The sequence below is a fragment of the Crinia signifera genome, chromosome 2, assembly GCF_055691185.1.
Source record: "Crinia signifera chromosome 2, ASM5569118v1, whole genome shotgun sequence".
NCBI classification, from domain to species: domain Eukaryota; kingdom Metazoa; phylum Chordata; class Amphibia; order Anura; family Myobatrachidae; genus Crinia; species Crinia signifera.
Genome location: NC_139218.1, coordinates 64,156,739 through 64,179,603, shown reverse-complemented (window position 1 = coordinate 64,179,603; position 22,865 = coordinate 64,156,739). Strand labels below are relative to the sequence as shown.

The window sequence follows — 22,865 nt, the reverse complement described above, 5'->3', positions numbered from 1 at the left end:
AACCAGTGCTACCAGTATGGAGTCATAATACACTGTATTTATAATGATCCTCACTAACGTGTACAACATGTATTTTCACACAGGGCTAAATGTAATTGTCCCCGAGTTGTCGACCGTATGGGATTTGGTGCGAGTCTGACAGTATTCTTTAAAGAGCAATTATTTGCAAGACAAACGCAGGTTGGTTTTGCCTTGTACATGATTGCTGCTGTGAAAATAAAAACTGGAAGACTCACTCAAAATCTCTTACTTCTGGCAGCTTACTATTACATTTATCCCCCAGTGCTCCATCACATATGGGAATGAGCATGAAGGGCTGCTAAATGTTAAATGTAGCTTGGTCATTTATGAAATGAGTTAAAGGTTCCATACTAATTTCAGAACTTGTATATAAAACACAACAGAGTGTCAGGTATTGTTCTGTTCCTTCAAGCTCAGAGAGGTTTCCTACAGAGACCATCAATAAGGTTACTGGCAGATGTCCCTATGATCACAGCAGTATCTCAGATATAATAAGCTGCGAAAACCTTTGTATATTTTTTTTGCAACTTATCTGCCAGGTTTTATTTGTCCTTTAACAAAGCTGACCTTTAAAAGCAGTCCCAGTACTACAGTATACAATGCATTTTCTCTGGGGATTGAGGAGGGTAAGGGAGGTGCTGGCTGAAGTGGCTGTCTCACGCTGCCCCAAATAATGCCTTCATGATTTCAGATTTATGCTTCAGCCAGCTACAGACTCAAATGGTCAAATCAGACAGATAAAGCCACTCTACCTTTCTTCCTTTAGGATGGCATCGTCAAACACCCTAGAGAGGCGTTTTAGCTGCCGGATTCCTGTGGAGACCGATTCAAGGTCTTTGTCGAATTGCCTGCAAAAAAAAAAAAGTGATGAAAAAAAAAAAAAAAAAAAAAAAACATTAGAGAACACGGAAATTTACAGACAATCTATCCTATGATAACAATACATAATGAAGATTATTTACATATGTAGATCCAATACTGTGGCTATTAAAGAAAAGGTTTAACAGAACCCTCATGAAATCCGAGAAAAACTATAAATAATTGAAGAAATGGATGAAACAGGAAAATAACATGAGGTGTGTTTGTGTCACCTATTATCAGGTCTATAATTAAATGACAAATATTACAGCAGTGCAGTTAGAATTTGTCATGATCTGGTGTCCCTCGTTCCGGACTTGTGCCTGGATCCTTGGACTGAGCCTGCTCCTACTTCCATCTTTACTAGTTGCTGTTTTGCCATATGGGAATTGAATCCAATGCTGTTTTAACCATCCACCTATTGTAAGTGTGGACCTGTTATGAAATCTTTTTTTACCAAAGATAACCTGTTATCGCCTCTTTCTGTCATCCCACCCCCACACAAGTTGTCTGTGTGAGGAGGTGGTTATTTCAGATCGACATCGGGTCTGGACTTTGAAAAAGGAACCACATACAATTTGATAAATTCTGTATGGTATTAAGGCTCATAGCGAGCGCTTTTTGTGTACACCCTATCGCTTGTTCTACCATGATCTGGTGTCTGAGAAACACATTCTTGCCTTCTACAGGGCCTACACATGGGGAGATGTCGCTGAGCGATCTGTCAGGGCCAGTGTTCTCCAGCATGCTGGATATTAATCACCGGGCGAGAGCTTAGAAAATGCCCTGAAAGTGTGCCATGTGTAGGCCCCATAAGTGTTTCTCTATGTTTGCTCTGGAGTATTCTAAACATGCATGGTGCAGTAAACAGATTGCAAGTGTCCCGATGTCTGGCCAGCGCCTCCAGCGGTCATATAGTAGCGCCCATCATGTCACAATGGCACATATCGCATTGCTGCACTCTGCATCTCAATTCCTAAGTCCACAGGTGGCAGCCATGCTTTCTGCAAGCTGAGTTTCCCTCCATTTCATAAACATGGGCACTGCCATCTTGCTTTCAGTCACATGATGTTTACCAGCCAATCTGGAAACTATGTAGACATAGTCTATCAAGAACCCTACTTTTATTTACCATACAGCTCCTGGGGTTAATTCACAAACCAATCAGACTCAACCCTCAGGCACGACCAAATAAGATCCAATATGTATATAGTGGATTTAGGCTAATTCAGATCCCATTGGATCTGCAGCACATAGCGCAAAGTATCTGCTGTGCAGCATGGGCCATGCATTAGTGGACACACTAATGCTATAGACTGTCATGGTTGACTGTCTGCTGCCGTTTTGGGGTGGCCACAGCTTTCCAAAACAGAAATGTGTGGCTGCCATTTTAGGGGCAGTATCTCCATCAGGAGATGGAGATTTCCTGACCTCTTTGTTGGAACAGTAGCGCCTGGCCTGTGAGACCCAACCAGTTACTTACGCTGTCAGTGGTGTCACAGATGATCCAATGCTGGGTCCTAGAACACAACACAGGACACAAACGCAGGGAGGAGGCATCTACTTATACCAGATTCATCCTGCAGCATTATCATATTAGTGCATTGCTGCTGCTTCCAAGTAAGCAGCAGCAATGCTTCCTGCACCCACAACTGACTCAGGCCCATTGTTACACCCAAACTGGGTGCAGATTACAAGCAATGTCCATTATTTTATATTTCAGCAGCAGTAGTAATGAGCCGGATCCTAATCTTGTATAATGCCTTCAAATGTTAGCACGCTAAGTAGCTTGGCACTTCATACTAAACTGAATCTCACACAGTGTACATTACATAGCAGCACAGGATAGCATGCTCCAATTTGCAGACATCAGATTGGTCAGGTACCTTCTCTTGCTGAGAGTTGTAGGCGAGGAGTATGGGCTATTCAGTGAAGCTGCTCTCACGGATCTCCTCAGGGTCACCCCTTCTTTTCCTACGAAGTTAGAGAAGCTTCTCCATTCCCAGCCCGTCCTTCTGGTACAGAGGGATGACCTCCTTCTGGATTTTGGAGTTACCCGCGTGTTTGGGCTAGCTTCGTCTACCATCCGGAGACATCTGGGGGTCCTGGGCGTGGAACTTTTTTTGCCACTTTTGGGAGTACGACTTTGCTTTGTGGACATTTTCATTTGGCCTGGAGAAGCCAATAAATAATGATTCGGCTTTTGCCCAGTCTTCCTTATTCTCTGCAAAGCAAAGAATATGCAGTTATACGTTTACAAGCTATTTCACCGCTTAAGTTAAAAAGTTTTACACATTTTACTAAAATAATTCACAAATGAAATACATACAATAAGAATCGCCCCCGCATGGGTTATTACCCCATTCTATTGCATTGCAATGTACTGTAACTACACACTTAAACTTGGCGATATTGCAGCATGAACCCAAATCTAGTGTTCCCGCTAGGCTGTTTTAGCGAGGCGCTGCCCGATATTTTAAGGGCAAAATGCACCCTGCCCCTCTCGCAGCGCCCCGCTAAAACAGCCTGGTGCCTGCACGACAGCTTGCACGGGGAAGCCCAGCGCCGCCTCAGACGGCGATGCCCGGCGCTTCCCCGGCATCACGGCACTTTCCCCCTGTAGTGGCGACATCTTCGGCGGGGCTGGGCCCGCCCTTTTTAGTGACGTCGGCGGCCTGGGACCGCCTGCAAGTGTGACGTCGGCAGGCCCAGGCGCCCCCCCCCCCCCGGCGCCGTGCCCGACAAAATTTCTAGAGTGAACACTACAAATCAGATGTGATTAGAGGAGTTGCTATCAGGGACAGCGCTGTATAGTGATGCAGGAGGTGGCATCTATAACAAGCAGACACCTTTGGCTGCAGTAGTGATCTGGCCTGTGTCCTAGGACGCACTGCTGCAGAGGCCAGGAAATATCCGTGGAGCCATGGAGATCCCCGACCTTTACCTTCCACTAACTGGTGGCATCACACGTCTTTGTGGAAAAACAAAGGCAGCCGCCAAGCCTTCTGATGGTCAGTCACTTAGTCTGATGCTGGACTGCGTGCTACGTTGCAGGACATGACCGTGCAGAATGAGTCCTGCACAATGTTTTGATAATCAGTACTTTGCAATGCACAACACACCTCCAACTACATCTGATTATCCTCCCAAGTGCCCAGTCTTTTATAAAGTGATCGGATCAAGTGAATTGGTCAAGTGAATTTGGAAAATGACAACTGATGCACTGATTCATCAAGCAGTACTCTTCTCGCTGCCAGGCAGCCACGCAGTTTCTTCAGAGATTTCTCACCAGTGAAAGTAGGTTTTGTATTACTGGGATAAAGAGCGCTAGAAATTAATTTGCGTTACTGCTGCATATTAATAAACAATCATCAGTGACAAATTGCCAGTGGATGTTGAATGTCCTGTAAAAACAGGATTTTGGTACTTCCTGATAAAGCCCTTTCTCTGAGTCCATAGGGGACGCTGGAGTCTCTGAAAACAATGGGTATACATGGGAAATTAGGGGAGCCGGCACTTTAAACATTTGTGTGAGTGACTGGCTCCTCCCCCTCTATGCCCCTTCACAGACCAGTTAAAAAACTGTGCAGAGGAGAGACGGCAAAACTAGCACCAGTGGAGGAAATGAGACCTCTGGAAAATATGAACAAAAAAAAAAATACACGCGTATATATGTTATATAATAAAGGACTGTAAAGCGATTACACCTTGCAACCAGGTGCTATACCTGCCCACTCCAGAATAGAAAAGCGCAGGGTGGGTGTCCAGCGTCTACTATAGACTGAAAGAAAAGGATTTAGCGGTGAGCACCAAAATCCTGTTTTCATTTTTATCCACAGGGGGACGCTGGAGTCTCTGAATACAACGGGGACATCCCAAAGCTTCCCATACAGGTGTAAATGCACCGATAATCCCGCAAACCTGTACAGCCAAACTAAGAGACAAAGGCCGCAAACATGTCAAAACAATAAAACGTCACACAATGTGCCTGCAATGTGGCAACTTAAGGTGAAATACAACTTCACAGCAACCTAGACACCTTACGGGTAGCCGGCCAAGTGGACCCACCGAGTAGAATAAGCCATCACAAGGTCGGGACAGGCTAAGGATCTGCAATATAATCTTGATGAGAAACTGCAATATATACTAACATCTAGCATAAGTAGCGAGCCACCAAGGCCATACCATTCTCATCAAGGACAAAAGTTTGCCTTCAGTAGAGCCACCACCACCAACAAACACCATCAACGTGAGATGTTGGAGAATCCTCAGGCAAAACCGGACCCACAATAGGTTGGGTGATGCAAAAAGAAACCACTCAGCGGAAAAACCAGATGAGTACGAAGCCCTGCCATACCCACATGCAAGATCAGATAAGGATATCAACACCAAACTCAAATACACTCCTGGCAAAAGCCAGAGTAAACAGCACGACTGCCATACACGACAGGCATGGAAGGTCAGTAGATGGTCTCCAAAACTGCTTACCAAATCAAGATGCCAATGAAAAACTTTAGATAAAAGAAACCAAGTAAGCATCTACCCTAAGGTAATGCAGACATAGTACCGCTTCAAACTACACTGAAGAAACAGAGAAGGCAACAGCAAGTATCTGAACGGCAGGAAGCCGACTGTTCATACAACAGGTGACATATGCTTTCCAAATCAAATGGGAATAGTGGGAAAATAGCGGCATGAGTTCTCAACCATGGAACGGATAACCACAACAGAATCGTGCTCTGCTTTCATGGTAGCCAAACTCTAGGTCTCTTGCATTGTGCACAAGAGACTAATGTGGGGAACCTCAAAATCTTCATTCTTCTCATTCCTAATAACCCATGTCGACCTAGTTGATGTCTATCCAATGATCCCCAGCAAAGTGGGCACTTCACATTTTGCATATTGCATTGCACTCTCATACACACAGGGAATAAACTAGTATTTGCATATTTTTGCACTTAAAACAGCATATGGATGGCAGTAGAGGCAGCATTCGCTCCTTTCGCTCCACACAAAAAGTACGCATCTTCTTGCCTTGCCACTAATTATGTGTTTGTGTAGCCTTTCAACAGAAGGATTACCATTTGCAATTAGTAGCAGTAGACCATGGCATTACTGGCATTTACAATGGCAGAATGTTACAATTCTGCAGTACAACTTTTCTTTTTATTAGCGAGAACTTTATTGTGCTCATCCCTGTGTAAAAGTTTCGGAGATATCCCATAATCCCACAGCTTGGTTTTGCTTGGCTGCTTTCAGTCCAGAAAGCAATTTGTGCAGCTTCTGTTCTCTTTTATGGGTCGGCTAAGGCACTGCTAGTTTGAACATCTTAAGGGATTACTCCCTCTCTCAGTCCTTTGTAGCAGAGACTTCAATATATATGTGACTTTGACAGATTCTATCAATCCCCAAAAGGTTACAAATAAAATAATATGCTTTCCACAGAAAAAAAAAAAAGTCTAAGATACTGATCTCAATATATTCAAGTGCTTTAGTCATCAATATTCAACATAACTTCCAAAGCATAAGGCAACAAATGTTAGGACCATCAGTAGTTTAAGCACACAAGAAGTTAAAGGCAAAATGCAGGAACACAATAAATCATAGATCCACTCTCTCCCACAGCTTTCAGTCAGAGAATGAAGGATGGAAACCAGGGGTTGTGTTACTGTTAATAGCCAGTATGTAGTGACAGATATAATAATAAAAAAAAAAAAAAAAAAAAAAATCAATGTTTTAGTTTTTATAGAAAAAAAAAACCTTCCCAACCCTCTGATAGACCTGGAATTGTGATATACCACGAAAGTGGTATCTGTATTACGGTTAGACATCTTCAATTTAAACCTGGTTCGGCCATTATACAGAGGTCGACCTGGGTTTAATCCATCTTCTAAACGGAGTTGAAATGCCAGGTTGGTCGACCTAGGTTATTTGGTGTGGTTTGTTTACACCACACCTTGATGCCAGGTTATTTGTGTGATGTGAAGGGGGTATTCATTACTCTGCATCTGCTTTCTACCTGTTAATAAAGCAATCCCAGTTTAAGTTATCTACCCTGTGGACCAAGCTCCATAGCACACCACTTATTACAAACATAAGATCTGCCAATAGTGGTTTTCCTGCATCCACCGCATGGTCTATACTGGAGAGAAGAAACGTTTAAAGCTACCATTAACAAAATTAAGCGATTACTTTGTTTGCAACTAGGTTAGTAGCGAGTGGTTTCTGGTATTTGGGCATGTGAGGGTGCCTGACAATATTACAAGCGGGATCCACTCACAAGTGGAGAATTTTGTGGCAAGTGGGAATATAATGACATGCAGATAATAATTTTTACTGTTGTGAATGGTAACACATGGAACCTTTCATTAATGCAATACACAAGGCTCTTGCAGTGTAACAGGGAGGCTATCACTCATCCAGTGGTCCACATAGATGCTGAACAGTTTTTTTTTTTTTTTTTAAAGGTAGCCTAAAGAATAATTAATACCACCTGCAGATCTATTGTGTTAGTCAGTTTGCTCCAACTAGATGATCTGGAAACAATATACTGGGGCAGGAGCATCAACCTATAAATTCATTAGGACCTGTGACATCACAGATGCATGAAGCACAAAGTTTTGGAAATTGAAAAGATGTATTTGCATGTTTGTTCATCTCACACAACTGCAATGGTGGTCACAGGTGGTACAGAACGTCTTCTCCATTGGTCCCAGCTCTGTGCTCCACTAAAATGTTATCTGCTTTCTTATGTGCCTTCTTGGTGTGTTATGTCCAGGGGACAAGGCGCTGTATGTGAACACCAGTGTGACCCACAGCTCCATCTGGAAGGGACTCAACAGCCAGAGATGCTGTCAGGGATGGACAGAATTGGTCAAGAAACAGTACTCTAGTGGTAGGGAGGTGATTTGGTGCCACAGGCTGAAACTGACAATTCAGAGCCAGGAGGCTGACAGTGAAGTTAAGGCCAGACCTGCCTAGTTATGTGGCTGCCAGAGAATGGATGGTGAGGACCAGATACACAGTGCAGTGGGTTGTACAAACAGCAGCACACATCTCTAAGGTGCAGAGTGGAACAGACCCACCTGGAGAGTCTGGCCAGCGCTCACAGAGCTGAACATGCAAAAGCTAATCCCTGAATCGGCCCTAGATGAATGTAACAGAGGGTATCTAACAAAAAAAAAAAAAAGAGAAAAAAGGGGTGGGCTATCATTTTCAGTTGCCTACTGGCCCTTATTCTGGTTGAAACGTTTGGATGCGAATTCACATCCTTGCGAGTCACTCTAACCCCATCTTGCGAATAGTTAGCCGATGCCCCCCATTCGCAAGCAGGATTCATTCACAAGGCTTGCGAACGGATGTTTTACATGACAATCCATTTGCATGCTAGTGGGAACCTCCTCTTTCGATGGTTGCAGAACATCAAATGATGGTGGAGGCACGCGCATAAGTAAGGGTACCCCCTACTTGCAAGGCTGGGTGAGAGCAGCTGTTGCGAATTAACCATAATAAGGGCCACTATTCAAGTGACATTACTGTATCTCAGATCTCTATAGTTAAATCTAGAGCAGGGCTGGACAATAATATTAGCGGCTTTTTAGCATGCCTTTCCTTAGTTTTGCTATTTGACCATGCTGAAACTGATGCAAGGCATACTTGGATGTGTAGTTCATCAACAGCTGGAGGGCCACTTATTGCCCACCCCTGATTTAGAGGCTGAGCACAGTATTGCTGGAGTGACTAATAAAAACAAAGTATTTTTGAAAAGAAAGCTGGTACACACCGAGCAATATGCCGCCCGGATCGGCTCATCGCCTATATCACTCGGGTATATTTATTAAGCTTGGTGAAGTGATAAAGTGTCTGGTTTTTATTACAGACCAATCAGCTCCTAACTTTGAAGTTACAGGCTTGGTTTGAAAAATGACATGTAGGAGCTGATTGGCTGGTGATAAAAACAAGACACTTTATCACTTCACCGAGCTTAATAAATCTACCCTTCAGTGTGTACCAGCCTTATGTGTGCTCCCATGTATTGACATTAGGTTTTATGTGCTGCAAATAAAACCTAGCAATATCGTTAGCGACCCGATGCATGCTAATGGGGGACGGAACAGTGTGTGTGTGCCAGCAATCACCACTGATGGGGATTCGATCCGATGTCCTCAAGACCCCGTTTCATGTTTTCAAGGTCTCCTCAAAGAATCACAAGGGAAATAATTTGCTCCAGCTGTAGAACTTTTCAAATGTGTCATTGAGAAATAAGTACACCTGTGCACCAGCTAAGTGACCTGGCAATCATGTTCCTTTTATGGTCCTTAGGACAGAGTTTGAGAACCTATTGTAACATCAAACCCTGCACCCACTTACCAGGGTCCAGCAGTGTAGGGATCATGGCCAGTGAAGGGCAACCCTAGCAGCCCACTACCGATGTCTGTTCTTCTGGCTTTCTCCTCCGAAAGCTTAAATGCACAGGCAGCTGCGTTTCCCATAGGATGTGGCAATCTTTGTGGCATTTAAAGGGTGCCAGATTTGAACTCCACCTATAAAAAGGTACTCCCTGGGAGGTCTCCTGCGCCAGAATATTTTTTCCTGCTCCAGTGTATTGACCTTTGGTACTATATTTGAGTATTCCTGGTATAACCTTGGCTTCCCTGTAACCAGATTCAGTCTTCGACATCGTACTTCACCATCTGTTTGTTTCTGACCCGGATGACTACTCTTGTACGTTTCACGATGTACATCCGGTACTTTTGTAGTTTCACGGCGCCAGTATGGCGCCGTGCGTCTGAGTCCCCTTGCGGGGCTTGCTTCGCTCGCCCACGCTGCGGGCTCGGTGGCTCGCTACGCTCGCCATGCTATTTAAAATCAACTCCATGCCAACATGGATAGTGGAGGTATGAACTATCCATGTTGGCATGGAGTTAAGTTACTTTTTTTAACATAAGTTTGTGGCGAGCGTAGAACCCGGAAGTAGCACGGCGCCAGAAACTACACAAGTACCGTACATCCAACTTTACCCAATGTATATAACAGCACCTGTACAAGAGAATCCGGGCAGAGGGCATGACGAGTGCAGCTAAATCCAAATGTTCTAGCGGTGGTCCCTGGTGAATACCACCGGCACATTAGATTAACTGCCTCTGTTCTGGCTCTTAGCCTTCCTGAACTAGGGCAAGCATCCCCTATCCACCTGTGAGTGGTGATACCCATGGTATTCCCAACCTTAGCTGTCATGGCACACTAACAGTGGAGGTTTACGTGATGACCAGGCTTCAGCACCGAAGGTTAAATAACAAAAAAATTAAAATGATATGGAGGTAAAACCAAGTCACCTGTGCGCAAGCATGGAGATTACTAAAACCTGGACCGTTAGTGTGCCTTGAGGACCTAGCTAAGGAATGCCTACTTCAAAGGCGGGCCCAAGCTTTCCATATGCAAGACAAGTTACAATTGTGGTTTTGAAAACATGCCTTGGGCACGATTCAGCTGTTGTTGGATAAAGCATTGCTGCCGCTTACTTGGAAGCAGAAGCGAAGCTCAGATAGGTTAATGCAGCTTCAGAGCCAGGAAATCTCAGTTGGAAGACGGAAGCCCTGGCCCTCCCATAAGACGGAGCAAACACATCTGTTTTGTAAAACGGCTGCAGACTGTCAATCATTTGAAGTCTCTAGCTGTACTGCATATGTGCATTACGAGTCCGATTATCAGCCCTTCATGTGATTTTCTTTTTTCCTTCAGGGCCTGAATAAGGAATCTTGTGCGTTTTATTCAACTTGAGTATAAAAAGGCTAGTTGTAATGGGGCAGAGGTTGCCTGAATCAGTCTGGTGTATGAAAGTCCCATTCATTCATCTTTGCGGCCATACAGATTCAGGTGGAGGCACTGCCAATATTTAAGCAAAGAAACTATTTACATTAATATAAGCCATGGACATACCAGAACAGAAAACTAGCGACCCCTCTGTTTGGTAGGGTAGAAAGTAACCCCTTTATACCAGGTGGCCAATTCAGATGTCTGAAATAAAACATTAACAACCAGTGAAGTGCAGGTGTGCATCGTCTCCATTAAACATTGAATACATATTTTGCCTTTTAATGCAAAATGGGCTAGCTTTGGGATTATCCTTTAAAGTGCCCCTATCCTTTAGAAGATTAGAGAAACCCTTAAAACACCAAGTGGTATAAAACTAGACAGGTGATGGTAGGTCTCCTTATTGTAGTTAAAGGCAAGTATTGCTGGGGTACTGCAGCCCCCTTCAGGTTCTGTATTCCTACTCTCCTAGCCCAAAGGATGACTAATACATGAACCTTGTACTGGCACCGATTGAAAGATTTCATTTGTACCTTTGAGCTATTAGGGTTATTCTGGTTAATTCGCAAGACTGCAAATTTGTAGGGGAGACACGCCCACATCTTTCGATAGGCGACGACCATCAAAAGATGTGGTGCGTGCATATGTAAGGTTGCTATGAGCAACCTTACATATGCAAGCAGGCTTGGGGGGGGGGGGAGTGGGCGGGCAGCTGACATCTGGTGATGACAGCCTCATTACCATGAGAACGCCCAGCATAGGTGTTCCCATATGGTAATGGGGCTGCCCGGATGCACCAGGCGAACAGAATGTTCACCGTGGGTGCACGCACCCTGCGTATACGCACAGCCAGGCTGCAAATGAATGCTGGTTGCTAAGCAACCAGAATAGGGTCCAATATGCAGTTTCTCAGTTATACACACTGCTATGAGTAATCATTGACATGGACTTGTTTTCATATCGGTCTTGTTGTATGTGATCCTTTAATAAAAAGTTTAAAAAAATACATAAAAAAAAAAAAAAAACAGAATGTCACTTTATATTTAATTATAAAATAGAAAAATCCCCAATAAAACTATTTATGTTTTTGAATCCGACTTTAGTATGTTGGAGCAGGACCTTCAATAGCACAACACAAACTGCACTTGAAGGTCCTGCTCCAACAAAACCAATAAGAAGAAAATATTTAGCATTTTTGTCCTAATGACTTTAGATAACTTTATCCACACTGCACTTGAGACAAGCGGCAGGCATTCTTATCTTTCCTCTGGTTGCTGCTTCTTACAGTTGCAGAGGATGTTGGAGGGTAAAACATCTTCTACAAATATGTTAATCAAAATAACGGCTACATTCCAGAAATACTTTGCTGATGTCCCGCCCAAGGTCTCAGTGGGAACAATCTATGCTGGATAGAATAAAGACAATCGCACCCTTTTTAGAGGGATATAGAAACGTTTTTCTTATTGTATCCATGAAGATAAAGAATGTAATTATTTTCTTTGATTCCTTTTGAGAACATTAAACCACTGATAGAAGAGGATTGTGTGGCTGTTAGTATTCCCAAAACTTGTTATATGTACAAAAAAAGAATTTGGGAGATGAGGGAACTGACAATAAACTTTCCCGACATGAAAGTCAGCATTCTCTAGAAACTTTTTTTCTCCGGTTTATACTCATTATTGTTAAGTGCAGCAATTTTACTATCGAAAATGTAGAGCACCGTGGCCCTGCTGATTTCTTACACGTACCATGCTGCGGTAGGTAATATAAGAAGAAACCAGCGCAACTCCAGCTGTTTAACTACAATTCCGAGTCCGGTTGACACCAGCTCATGTGGAGCCTTGTAGCTCAATAGAAGCTGCCTACCTATTTAGGTAGTGAGCAGGTAGGATTGTGGCAGGGGGTTACACATAAAAATCTGGTTCAGGCCTTTGATTAAGGGGGGGGGGGGCTCCACTATATGACCCCGTTCCTCTGTGTTGTGAAACGCCACATAAAAGACCCTTCTGTATGGAACTACGCACTTTGAATTGCAATCGTATTTAACCCTTTTGGTGACTTACAACCTTGTCACTACCTCAATAGAATTTTTTATTTTTTTGGGAGTTGCACTCTCACATCTTGAATTAAACTGGAGGAAGAATCAGCAGCAAGTCACAAGCAAATGTTCAAAGCCGCCAATAGCACTATGCAACAGGGGCCTCCGCCGTGGGACGTCAAGAGTATGAGGTGGAGCCCCTCCACTGCTGGGATAACAGCACCAAGCTGCACAGTCTCACATCAGACAGGAGAGATCTGTGAAAGATCAGAGTAGTTCTTATGCATGTGAAGCACTGCAGCGTAGCATCAGCCATCAGAGGGGAATATGGATCTCAATTACACAGCAGCTCTATGTTACACATCGGTTTCTCACACCTTCATACGATGATCACAGACTATCGATTATTACAGCTATATCACCTGCAGGGTTTTACCTACTACACACAGTGAGGTTATCAATCGAAATTCCTTCAGTTATCAAAAAACGAGAATTATAACTATTTTGGCTACCAGTCGTTCCCTCAGCTACTAGTTATTCCTCAAGCTATTTACAAACAGAATGCCATATAACATTGGGCCTGATTCAGACCTACTTGCTAGGCTGTGAACTAAAAATGCCACCCCGCCAAACGAATCCCCGCACTAGCATGCGAAGGGATTTGTTCGCTAAAATATATGCATGCATGCGGCCGCAAGGAGGAGAAATTATAAGATGGTCGTTCACCATCGAATGAGTTCTTGAACCTTTGTAGATAAAAGTCTATACTTACTTTTATCCTGGACGGAGCGCGCCTGTGTTTGCGTGGGAATGCTCAGAGTTTCCGTGGGCACGCCCATAAAATGACTTTCCCCTTTGTCCGCCCCCTTCACATCCACCATCGAGCGAACAGCACCGGCGAGTGTGAAACTTGCTGAAGGAGTTTACACATGCACATATTCGTGCAAGCGCAAACCCCCACCATCGCGGCTGAGGGTGAATTTGGACCCGAGCAAATCAGGTCTGAATCACCCCAATTGTACGGCTGCCTCACTTCTTTCTACGTACCTGAAAAATCCATAGAACCACTCTGTTTTACTGCTTGATAAAAACAGGAACTTTTATCTTCTCACCGGAATAATATTTTTAAAAAACATTTTGTACACAACTTTATGTAGCATCTATAAAAAAAATGTTACAATATCTATTTGCAAAATTGAACACAATCGTAGTCATTTTTTCTTCTCTTCCCAATAATCCCTGTGTCCCTTCTAATATCAAACCTGTCTGCCTTATCCATCTACGGCAAGGGTGGGTAAACTATAGCCCTCCACCGGCTGAAATATAACCTATCCAGGATTCCTCTGAGCAGCTGTCTGGATATGGAGTATGCCTGCCCTGGTAATTTCACTCGGCGCAGCATTTTTACTGCCAGGTCATTTTACCTTCAGCGCACCACTTCTAAGAAATCCGAGGGTGAATTAAGTCATTGGGGCAGCCACAGAAACAGATGGCGACACCCTACTGAGGGGGAATCACAGAGTGGCATATCAATTTGGGCATAACATTGTATATTATGGATTAGGTTCATCGCTAAAACGTAAAGGGGGGCAATACTGGAGTAAAACTATTTGGACCTCCTGATGTAGGACAATGATCTCTCAATACAGCACCTTCAGTTGGAGACTAGTGGTAAACCTATTCCTCATTATCGCAGTATTTGCACCATCATGAATAATTCTGTTCTAATACTTGAAACCTGAAATACCTGTTGCAGGAACTATGAATTTAAGTAACACCTGTGTGGTTTTAGGGAAGGGGGCACAGCCAGAAGGCATTTGAGTGCTGCGTGCCAAACACTACAACCACTGCAATACTTGAATGAATATAGGCTAGAGTATTACTTGACTGTTACATTAAGTGGCATTCTGCACCAGGCAGCAATGTAGGAAATCTTAGCAATGAGATTCTTTACAGAGAGTCATTAAGATAACAGATCCTTCCTGCCTGTATCACCTAAGCCTAGTACCGAAGCAATACAGAACTGCTCCCAGCAGACGCACTGCATATACCCATAATAATAGCTTGCTTGAAGCAAAAGCTGTAGTCTGCTACCTTGTGTTTATGTATGTGTGAAAGAAACAGTTTCACTTGTTGCCAGCAGATAGCAGTGTTGGGATGTGGTCCTTTGGTCTACAGCTGGGGTAGCCAACCCTAGTCCTCGAGAGCTACCAACAGTGCATGTTTTGCAGGTCTCCTCACAGAATCACAATTGAGCTAATTAGCTCCATCTGTGTATCTTTTAAAATGTGTCAGTGATTAATGAGTGCAGCAGCTAGGTTGTATGGAAAATGTGAACTGTTGGCAGCTCTCGAGGGCTAGGGTTGGCTACCACTGGTCTACAGCATGTCGAACTAACGAACTGTCGAACTAATGACCTTTCGACCTATAACCATGTCAACCATCATGCTGTAGACCAGATGATTCCAACCCGCAGTGTTTTGGTTACACAAGGACATTAGAGATACAGATATATATAAAAATAAATCCAAGTGTACATGTGATAGCACCGCTGGGGAAAATAAGACTAACTACATTTTAGAGAAGTGGTAATAACTACCAGGCTCAGCATTCAGATTGGCGTGGGCAAGATACCCTAAAACAGCAAAATAGTATAGGTTATTAGAGGGGGTATACAGAACAATATTCTACATTAAACTTGAGTACAATGCTTCTGGTAATCATTTTAGCAGACTGTACCTTTCAAAATCTGTGCAGTTCCTCTTCCCTGCCTGGGATGTCACTGTCTGGTCTGTATTCAGATAAAGGCCGCAATGTGATAGACAACACAGCAGAGAGCGACACCTCCAGGCAGGAAAGAGGTACTGCATGGATATTGAAAGGTGCAGGGAGATTGAACACTATGCTTCAATAGAAAATATAGAGTTCAGGGGCCCACCAACTCAAATATTTCAAAGTTTCTAGGTCCCATTATAATTTATGACACAGAGCAATACTCTCTAGGACTTTCCCTTCATCCACATAAGCTGTGCATTTCTGGCATGTGTTGGCACTTAACCCTTCAGCTCCACACACACAGAGCAATATGATTGCTGGCAATATATTGCTCAGTTTTTCCCCTCAGCAACCATATCCCCGGCGATTCTTCCTCGAATCGCACCGTGTGTGCGGAGCTTTTGAGTGCCAAGTGAATTTGTCAAAATTGGTGAGAAAGTGGCAAACATTTTTTATTCATCATAATGACCTGTAATATTTACATTATATAGGAACTTTTTTTTTTTAACATTTCAATTTATAACACAAATGTTTGCGATGCTGGCATTTTTAACTGATATTTTGCTTATCTCTCACAGATGTTGGCATTTTTTGAGGGTAGAAACCCTCTTCTCTCTGTTGCCTGTTTTTCCTGTGCAAGACAAACAGACTGGCCCCCTATCTGGTCACCTTCCTCTTATGGGTACCAACTCCTTGACACGCTGCTGCAGAGGAGCTCAGTTATGGCTCCTTTTGTGCTGTTTTTAGTCTGTATTTGCTCCATACCCATCCTGTGCTCCTCTCTCACTAACACCCTATTTCTGTTGCTCTTTAAGATGGCCATACACTAGGCCAGTGGTAGCCAACTACGGTCCTCGAGAGCTACCAACAGTTTACATTTTCAAGATAACCCAGATGCTGCAAAGGTGCACTCATTACTAGCTGAAACATTTTCAAAGATCCACAGGTGCAACTAATTACTTCACTTGTGATTCTGTGAGGAGATCTGGAAAACAAACTGTTGGTAGCTCCCGAGGACTGGAGTTGGCTACCCCAGCACTAGGCGATATGCATGCAATTTGAACACATAATGTTATTGCGGCAAACAATTCCATAAAAACCACATACATATAACAGTAGGTCTGATGAGATGCTCTGTCCCATGCGCATCACACTGAAAGCCTGCAGAAGTGAGCTGCTGGATCGCATCCGAACCAGGCAGGCTTGGTTCACATATGATATATTGTGTGGGATTCGGACACCCAGAAAGGTACCTGGCGGCTCAAAGGGGGGGTACATAGTACAGGCTATCATTTTCTAGGTTGCAATACAGAAATCATAGAATCTGGTTGCTAAGTAGATAAATATGATCTTTAAAGGTTAGCGTGCCATTAAACCTGTACTGGCCAGGCATTGCTGCAACATCAACATCTATTCTCTCGATTTTACAGAACGCAAACTGCACAGGCCCAGGCGAAAATTAAATTGGCTTAGAACCATCTAGAATACAAAATGGCCAATTGCAACACTCATTTATATTGGGAATGATTAATTCATGGTAATCAGTCAACAGGAGAAAAAGGTGTGGAATCTCCAATGACTATCCAAAAAGATTCCATGGACAAACAGCCATTGCCTCAAACACTTTGGTGATCACTATACCTTAGGAAAAAAGAACAGGAAACATAACGAGACAGGCAGAGGACCCATCGCCTATTATATGGTAATAAAAGCTATTGCCGAGTACATTAATCTAGTAATTACCGCAATGAAATCTGTTAATTGGCCTCTTATTTTTGCACAACTAGGCCTGTATTCTATGTACTGTTACAGTATCTTAATCCCCAACAATAGTGTTTTGTATTACCTCTCCCATTTAATACACAGCAAAATAATGTGTAATCTAAACACTTAGAAAAATTTACCTGCGACATGGCTCCAAACATGTTCTTTGCTGTAACAGACATGGACTGTAGGGGGCGCTGCTTCTCCTTGACGCCCACCCTATCCCAGTCAGGCATGGCATTTATGTTGATTTCAACCTGCTTAAGGGGCATCCTCTTCCTCAGGGTCATGCGCAGGGTGTTAAGGGAGCTTGAGGACAACATTTTCCGGAACTTGTCATGTTGAGGACTGTCTAACTCATCAATATTTTCCAAGACATTGTGATTCCTCCAGCCAGCACTTTGCAAAATTGAAGACATCTTTATGTACCCTGGACAAACACTAAAATATGTAAAATAAAATTAACACTGGGACATCCATTCAGATAAAAAAAAAAGACAGACAGCTTAACGGAAATTGCAGACACGGTTGGGCACTTGAAAGTAGAGAAGGGGAGAAATTAGTGTAGGAGAGGAGATGGTACCGAAGGCTAAATTGTAAACACAACCCGTTTATAGATAACTCCTCTCAGAATAATGTTATCTAATTCCAATCCCTGGTTATTACCGCTCAATAACTCTGGCCTCGTGGGAGCCCATTTTTTTGCATGGTATCAGCTGTTACCATGTCTTACCATAACATTTTTTTTTGCTCATTGCCACCGATTGGTTTTCTACTCCTGCTCTAGGCCAACATGTTTCTAGATAGTGTGTCGCTTTTTCAAGGCTAGAGAGCAGTCTGAAGGCAGGGGTTATTAAAGCTGGTGGGCCCAGCCGAAATTACGTCAGTGGCCCACAAGTTTTAAAAATGCCTTCAGACTATTCTCTTACCTTGAAAAAGACGCACACGGTCTCGAAACACGTTGGCCACGAGCATTCATTTATTTCTACTGGACCTCAACCTGGACTCTTTAGGACTTTTACACCAGGATGCAAAAGATACCCCTATAAAGTGTATATTGCTAACTGACTTCGTAAGTAGGGGTACGCATCCCTCTTTGAAAATAAATTCTTATGTGCTAGTTAGATCTATTCCTCCACGCTTCTCTGATGATTCTCCTTTACAACCCTACCTTACAACAATACTACACATTTTCTGTTGCAAATTCTTTCTCTCTCCACATATTTGTTGCTATGACCACCACCCGTGACAAAGACCTGGAACCATAAGAAAAATAAATAAATAAATAAAAACTGTGGGACTTTAAGCACAAGATAGGAACAGAATTCACCTCTTCCAGTTCATCCTCTACGGCAGGCATTCCCAACCACGGTCCCCAAGGCACACCAACAGTGCAGGTTTTGTAGATATCCAGGCTTGAGCACAGGTGACTTAATTAGTACCTGAGTGATTCTGATTAAACCATCTGTGCTGAAGCCTGGATATCACTAAAAACTGCACTGTTGGTGTGATTTGAGGACCGTGGTTGGGAATGCCTGCTCTATGGGCTATTTCACACGCTGCGGCTCCTGCCGGGCGGGAAAACCCTGCATGGCCGAGAAGTCATGTTACACAAGGAAGTTTAGAATGGTGGGGATGGCCACAGCCCAGCAGCCGTCCCTTCCAGTGGTGGGATCCGGCTGCAACCGGGCGGCCGGGCCGTGGCCGTCCCGTGTGAATGTACACAATCGTGTATTGGCATTGGGTATTTCAGCACTTGAAAAGGATCTAGTCCAAATAGATAACAAACTGGGGTGTAGTGCTCAATGTCACATAGCAACGAAAAAGGGCAACAGAATTCTAGCATGTATTAAAAGGGGCATGGAAACTAGGAACTCCAAAGTAATTATGCCACTGTACAAGGCATTGGTTAGACCTCACCTTGAATATGGAGTACAGCTCTGGGCCTCACACTACAAAAAGGACATCATAGAATTGGAAAAAAGCCAAAGAATAGCAACTAAGCTTATTAGGGGAATGGAGAATTTAAACTACGAGGAGAGATTGAGCACTTTGGGACTATTTAAGCCCCGTACACACGGGGGAGATATATTGTTCAGTTTCTCCTTTTCATCAGCGACCAGAGATGGTCGCTGATGAAAGGGAACCTCTGCCGGCGGTGCCGCAGAGGTAATCAGCTGGTCGTAGGAGCTTGCTCCAGCGATTAGAACGGGGCTGAAAACGGGAGCGCGCACCCGGCGATTTATCACCGGGCCACACTCCCATCACACACACACCGGGCCACACTCCCATCAGCAACCAATATGGTTGCCATATTTTCAACGATTTCAGCCCCTATCGCCCCCGTATGTACACAGCTTTACTCTAGAGAAGAGACGATTAAGGGGGGACATGCTCAACATGTACAAATATATCAGGGACCAATATAAGGAACTGTCAAACACCCTTTTTACTGCTAGAAAGGAATCTAGGACATGAGTTTAGATTAGAAGAAAAATGTTGTTCCCTCAAAAGAAAAAAATTCTTTACAGTCAGAGCAGTCAAACTGTGGAACTCTCTTCCTGGAGAAGTGGTGTCGGCAGACACAATAAATACATTCAAAATAAGGTTGGACAAACATTTATTGGATAAAAACATTCAAGGGTACTAATAAGAATCATATTTTGTCTTTTACAAGGGATAAGCCATTAAAACCTAGGTTGAACTCAATGGACGCGTCTTTATTCAGCCTTATCTACTATGTAACGGTGTGTCCATTATTCATTACTGTGTGTGGCACGGCATTTGACCATGCAGGGTTTCGCCGCCCGGCAGGTGCTGGAGTGTGTGAAATAGCCCTACCTCTCCTCACAGTTAGTTTGTTTTCCCATTTTTAACCCTACACAGGGGCACCTGTTGGCACACACTGCAAAACACACAATCATATGTCATTTCTAGAAGGTGATTTTTGGTGACGATCCCTTTTTCTCCCTCCATACTTAACCAGAATCGGTACCATTTTAAAGATTAATTTCTCTGCTTCTGACAAATTGTTAATTTAGAATTGCACTTTTCACCGTAGAATTCTTTCCCTGGATGCGTCGATAGTGTCAACCATATGACCCATACCAAGGTGTTGCACACATCTGATGCAGATTTACATTAGCAAGTGCAATGATCAGGTCTGGATTTATAGTTCTCCATAAAAATTAGTGGTCAGGAACACAGAGGAAGGAGCAGGACATTGTCAGTATGCACCTAGCTAGCTGTGCACATATGTTACTAGTATGTATTACTAGTATGTACTAACCCAACTCCCTGCACATAACAATGCACATACAGTATATTGCAAACATAAAAGGTGCACTTTTCCTGGTTGCTCTACAGCAGTCAGTCACTATAATAGAAACACCCAGCTCTGAGACAAAGGGCTAGATCAGGGGATAGGACGTATTCTGTACATTGCAGGCTATAGCATACCCGCCTATGTGCAGAATGATCCAGGCACCCGCACACTGGTCACATGCTACACACTATAGTATACTGCACATGTACATACAGTAACTTACCGCCAAGTTATCACGCGAGTTCCACCCGAACCTCGTTTGCTTCGCTCAGCCTCTGAGAATTCTCGTCTAGCTGCCTGCTGTGTTCGATTCTGCCGCGCTGCTACCCCGGCCCGCCCCTCCTGCGCTCTCATTGGCGGCTTCTTCCCAGGGAGATTAACCCTCCCGGTGCCTCACTGCTGGCTGGGCATCTCTGCGGCTGCTGCTCGTTGCTACCCGCTCGAACGGGCGTTACAGGGTTAAACGGGAATAGTGTCCTCTCTCTCCTGACGGAAGAGGAAGGAGGAGGACTTGGGCGACATGGGCGTCTCAAATATAAATAGCTCCTGCCATGTAGGGCGCAGTCAATGCGATTGCGCTCTACTTTTGCACTTGCCAAAATTTCCCACCCATACTCCGGGGAGTGCAGTCATTGTAGCAGTAACCTTTTTCATGGAGGGAAGAATAAGGCTGAGGGGTGTCATTACGCAGGATTCAACAGCACTGCCTCTCATGAGTACTCGTTTTATTACCGGTGGCTATAGCATCATTTATTTTTATTTTAATGTTACAAGGCAGCGGCATAGTTGTATGCATATGCACTATGCTTCACCAATGGCTCCCAGAAGTGTTTCTTAAATCCGTCGGTACTTGTTTCCTAGCACGGCGCCCGTCGGGGTTGATCGCATGCCTTAAGTTAAGGCCCCCATACATTAGTCCGACTTGTCCTAAGGACAAGTCGGACCTGATTTCCCCCTGCAGCTCCCCGGGAGGGGGACACACGATTAGGCACTGATGTGCCAAGTTTTGCAAATGATACATCGCATGCGATGTATCATTTGCAACTCCCGGGGAGCTACAAGGTGGAGGGAGCAGGGGGGCAAGGGACATCCAGGTGGCTGGGGGGCGCTGCTAGTAGCCCAGAGGCAGCGGATGCTGTGGGGGACACAGGCGGCAGTAACGTAGAGGCAGGCAGGGGGAGCCGGGAGCTGTCAGCGCACGGGACCGCGCATTGGGTCTATACCTGCGATTTGGCCCGATTTCACTGCCCGATCTATCTGAATCGGGACCAAATCGCATAGTGTATGGGGGCCTTTAAGGTACTTAAGGCATGCGATGGACCCGATTTTCTGACTTTAACAAGCTCAATTGCCGGTAAAAGTGAAACTCGCGTCGATCAATGCGATTTTCCCATAGGGAACAATGTAAAGCTGCCTATACACGGTCCGTTTAACAGATCCGTTTGGGACTTAAACAGCACACATCGGATCGCATCCCTTGTGCATGCAGTGTGCATGCACTGCGATCCGATACGATGTGTACCTAGTACAAAAAGTATGTGCAGCACATACTTTTTGTACCGTACTATATGATGTGCGGGAGCGCGCATCGCATAGTACAGAACGGATGCCGGCGAACGGCTCCGTGTATGGGCAGCTTTAAATTAATTTTAAAGTGAAAATCGGATTGATCGCGTCTATCGCGGGCCGATTTTACATAGGTGACAATGTGAAATGAACCAATATGGCCCATTTCACATTGAATATGTGTAAAAGGTATGGTTAATGCCCCCCCCCCCAATTTTAACGCCACCCCGGTATTGACGCCAACCCGAAGCGTGGCGAGCGCAGCGGTACTCGTCCTCCGACTTTTCATACCCCTACTATCCACGTCGGCGTGGAGTTGAGAATAGAAAGTGTGGCGAGCCACTGAGCCCGAAGCGTGGCGAGCGGACGCGGATACCTGTGAAGCCCGCGAGGGGACGCGGATACCTGTGACTCGCTACGCCCACCACACTTTCTATTCTCAACTCCACGCCGACATGGATAGTAGGGGTATGAAAAGGTCGGAGGACGCGTACCGCCGCCCCTCGCGGGCTCGCTGCGCTCGCCACGCTTCGGGTTGGCGTCAATACCGGAGTGCCGTTAACAATGGGGGGCATTTGAAACATCAGGGGGGTTTTCTATGAAAATGAGGTGCTTTGTGGCATTATACATTAAAATCATTGCAAAATATGGTCACAGGGACCATTTCACATTGATTCCAATGTAAAAATCGGGTCGATCGCATCG

The 22,865-nt window shown here is 44.3% G+C and overlaps 1 protein-coding gene across 3 annotated transcripts in view; it reads right to left on the bottom strand.

The window, feature by feature from the left end:
- Positions 1-21,066, bottom strand: part of PIMREG (PICALM interacting mitotic regulator) — a 32,219-nt gene extending 11,153 nt beyond the window's left edge. For 2 of the 3 annotated variants that reach the window (XM_083172252.1, XM_083172254.1), the window contains exons 1-4: positions 20,818-21,066; positions 17,410-17,710; positions 2,766-3,103; positions 774-869 (exon numbers count right to left, since the gene is read on the bottom strand). In XM_083172252.1, the coding sequence (XP_083028378.1) occupies positions 774-869; positions 2,766-3,103; positions 17,410-17,710; positions 20,818-20,948 (866 nt within the window). In that variant the 5' untranslated portion in view covers positions 20,949-21,066. Of the gene's footprint in view, positions 1-773; positions 870-2,765; positions 3,104-17,409; positions 17,711-18,440; positions 18,526-20,817 lie in introns of all 3 variants that reach the window. The other variant, XM_083172253.1, reaches the window with a different exon arrangement.
- Between the last annotated feature and the right edge of the window lie 1,799 nt (positions 21,067-22,865).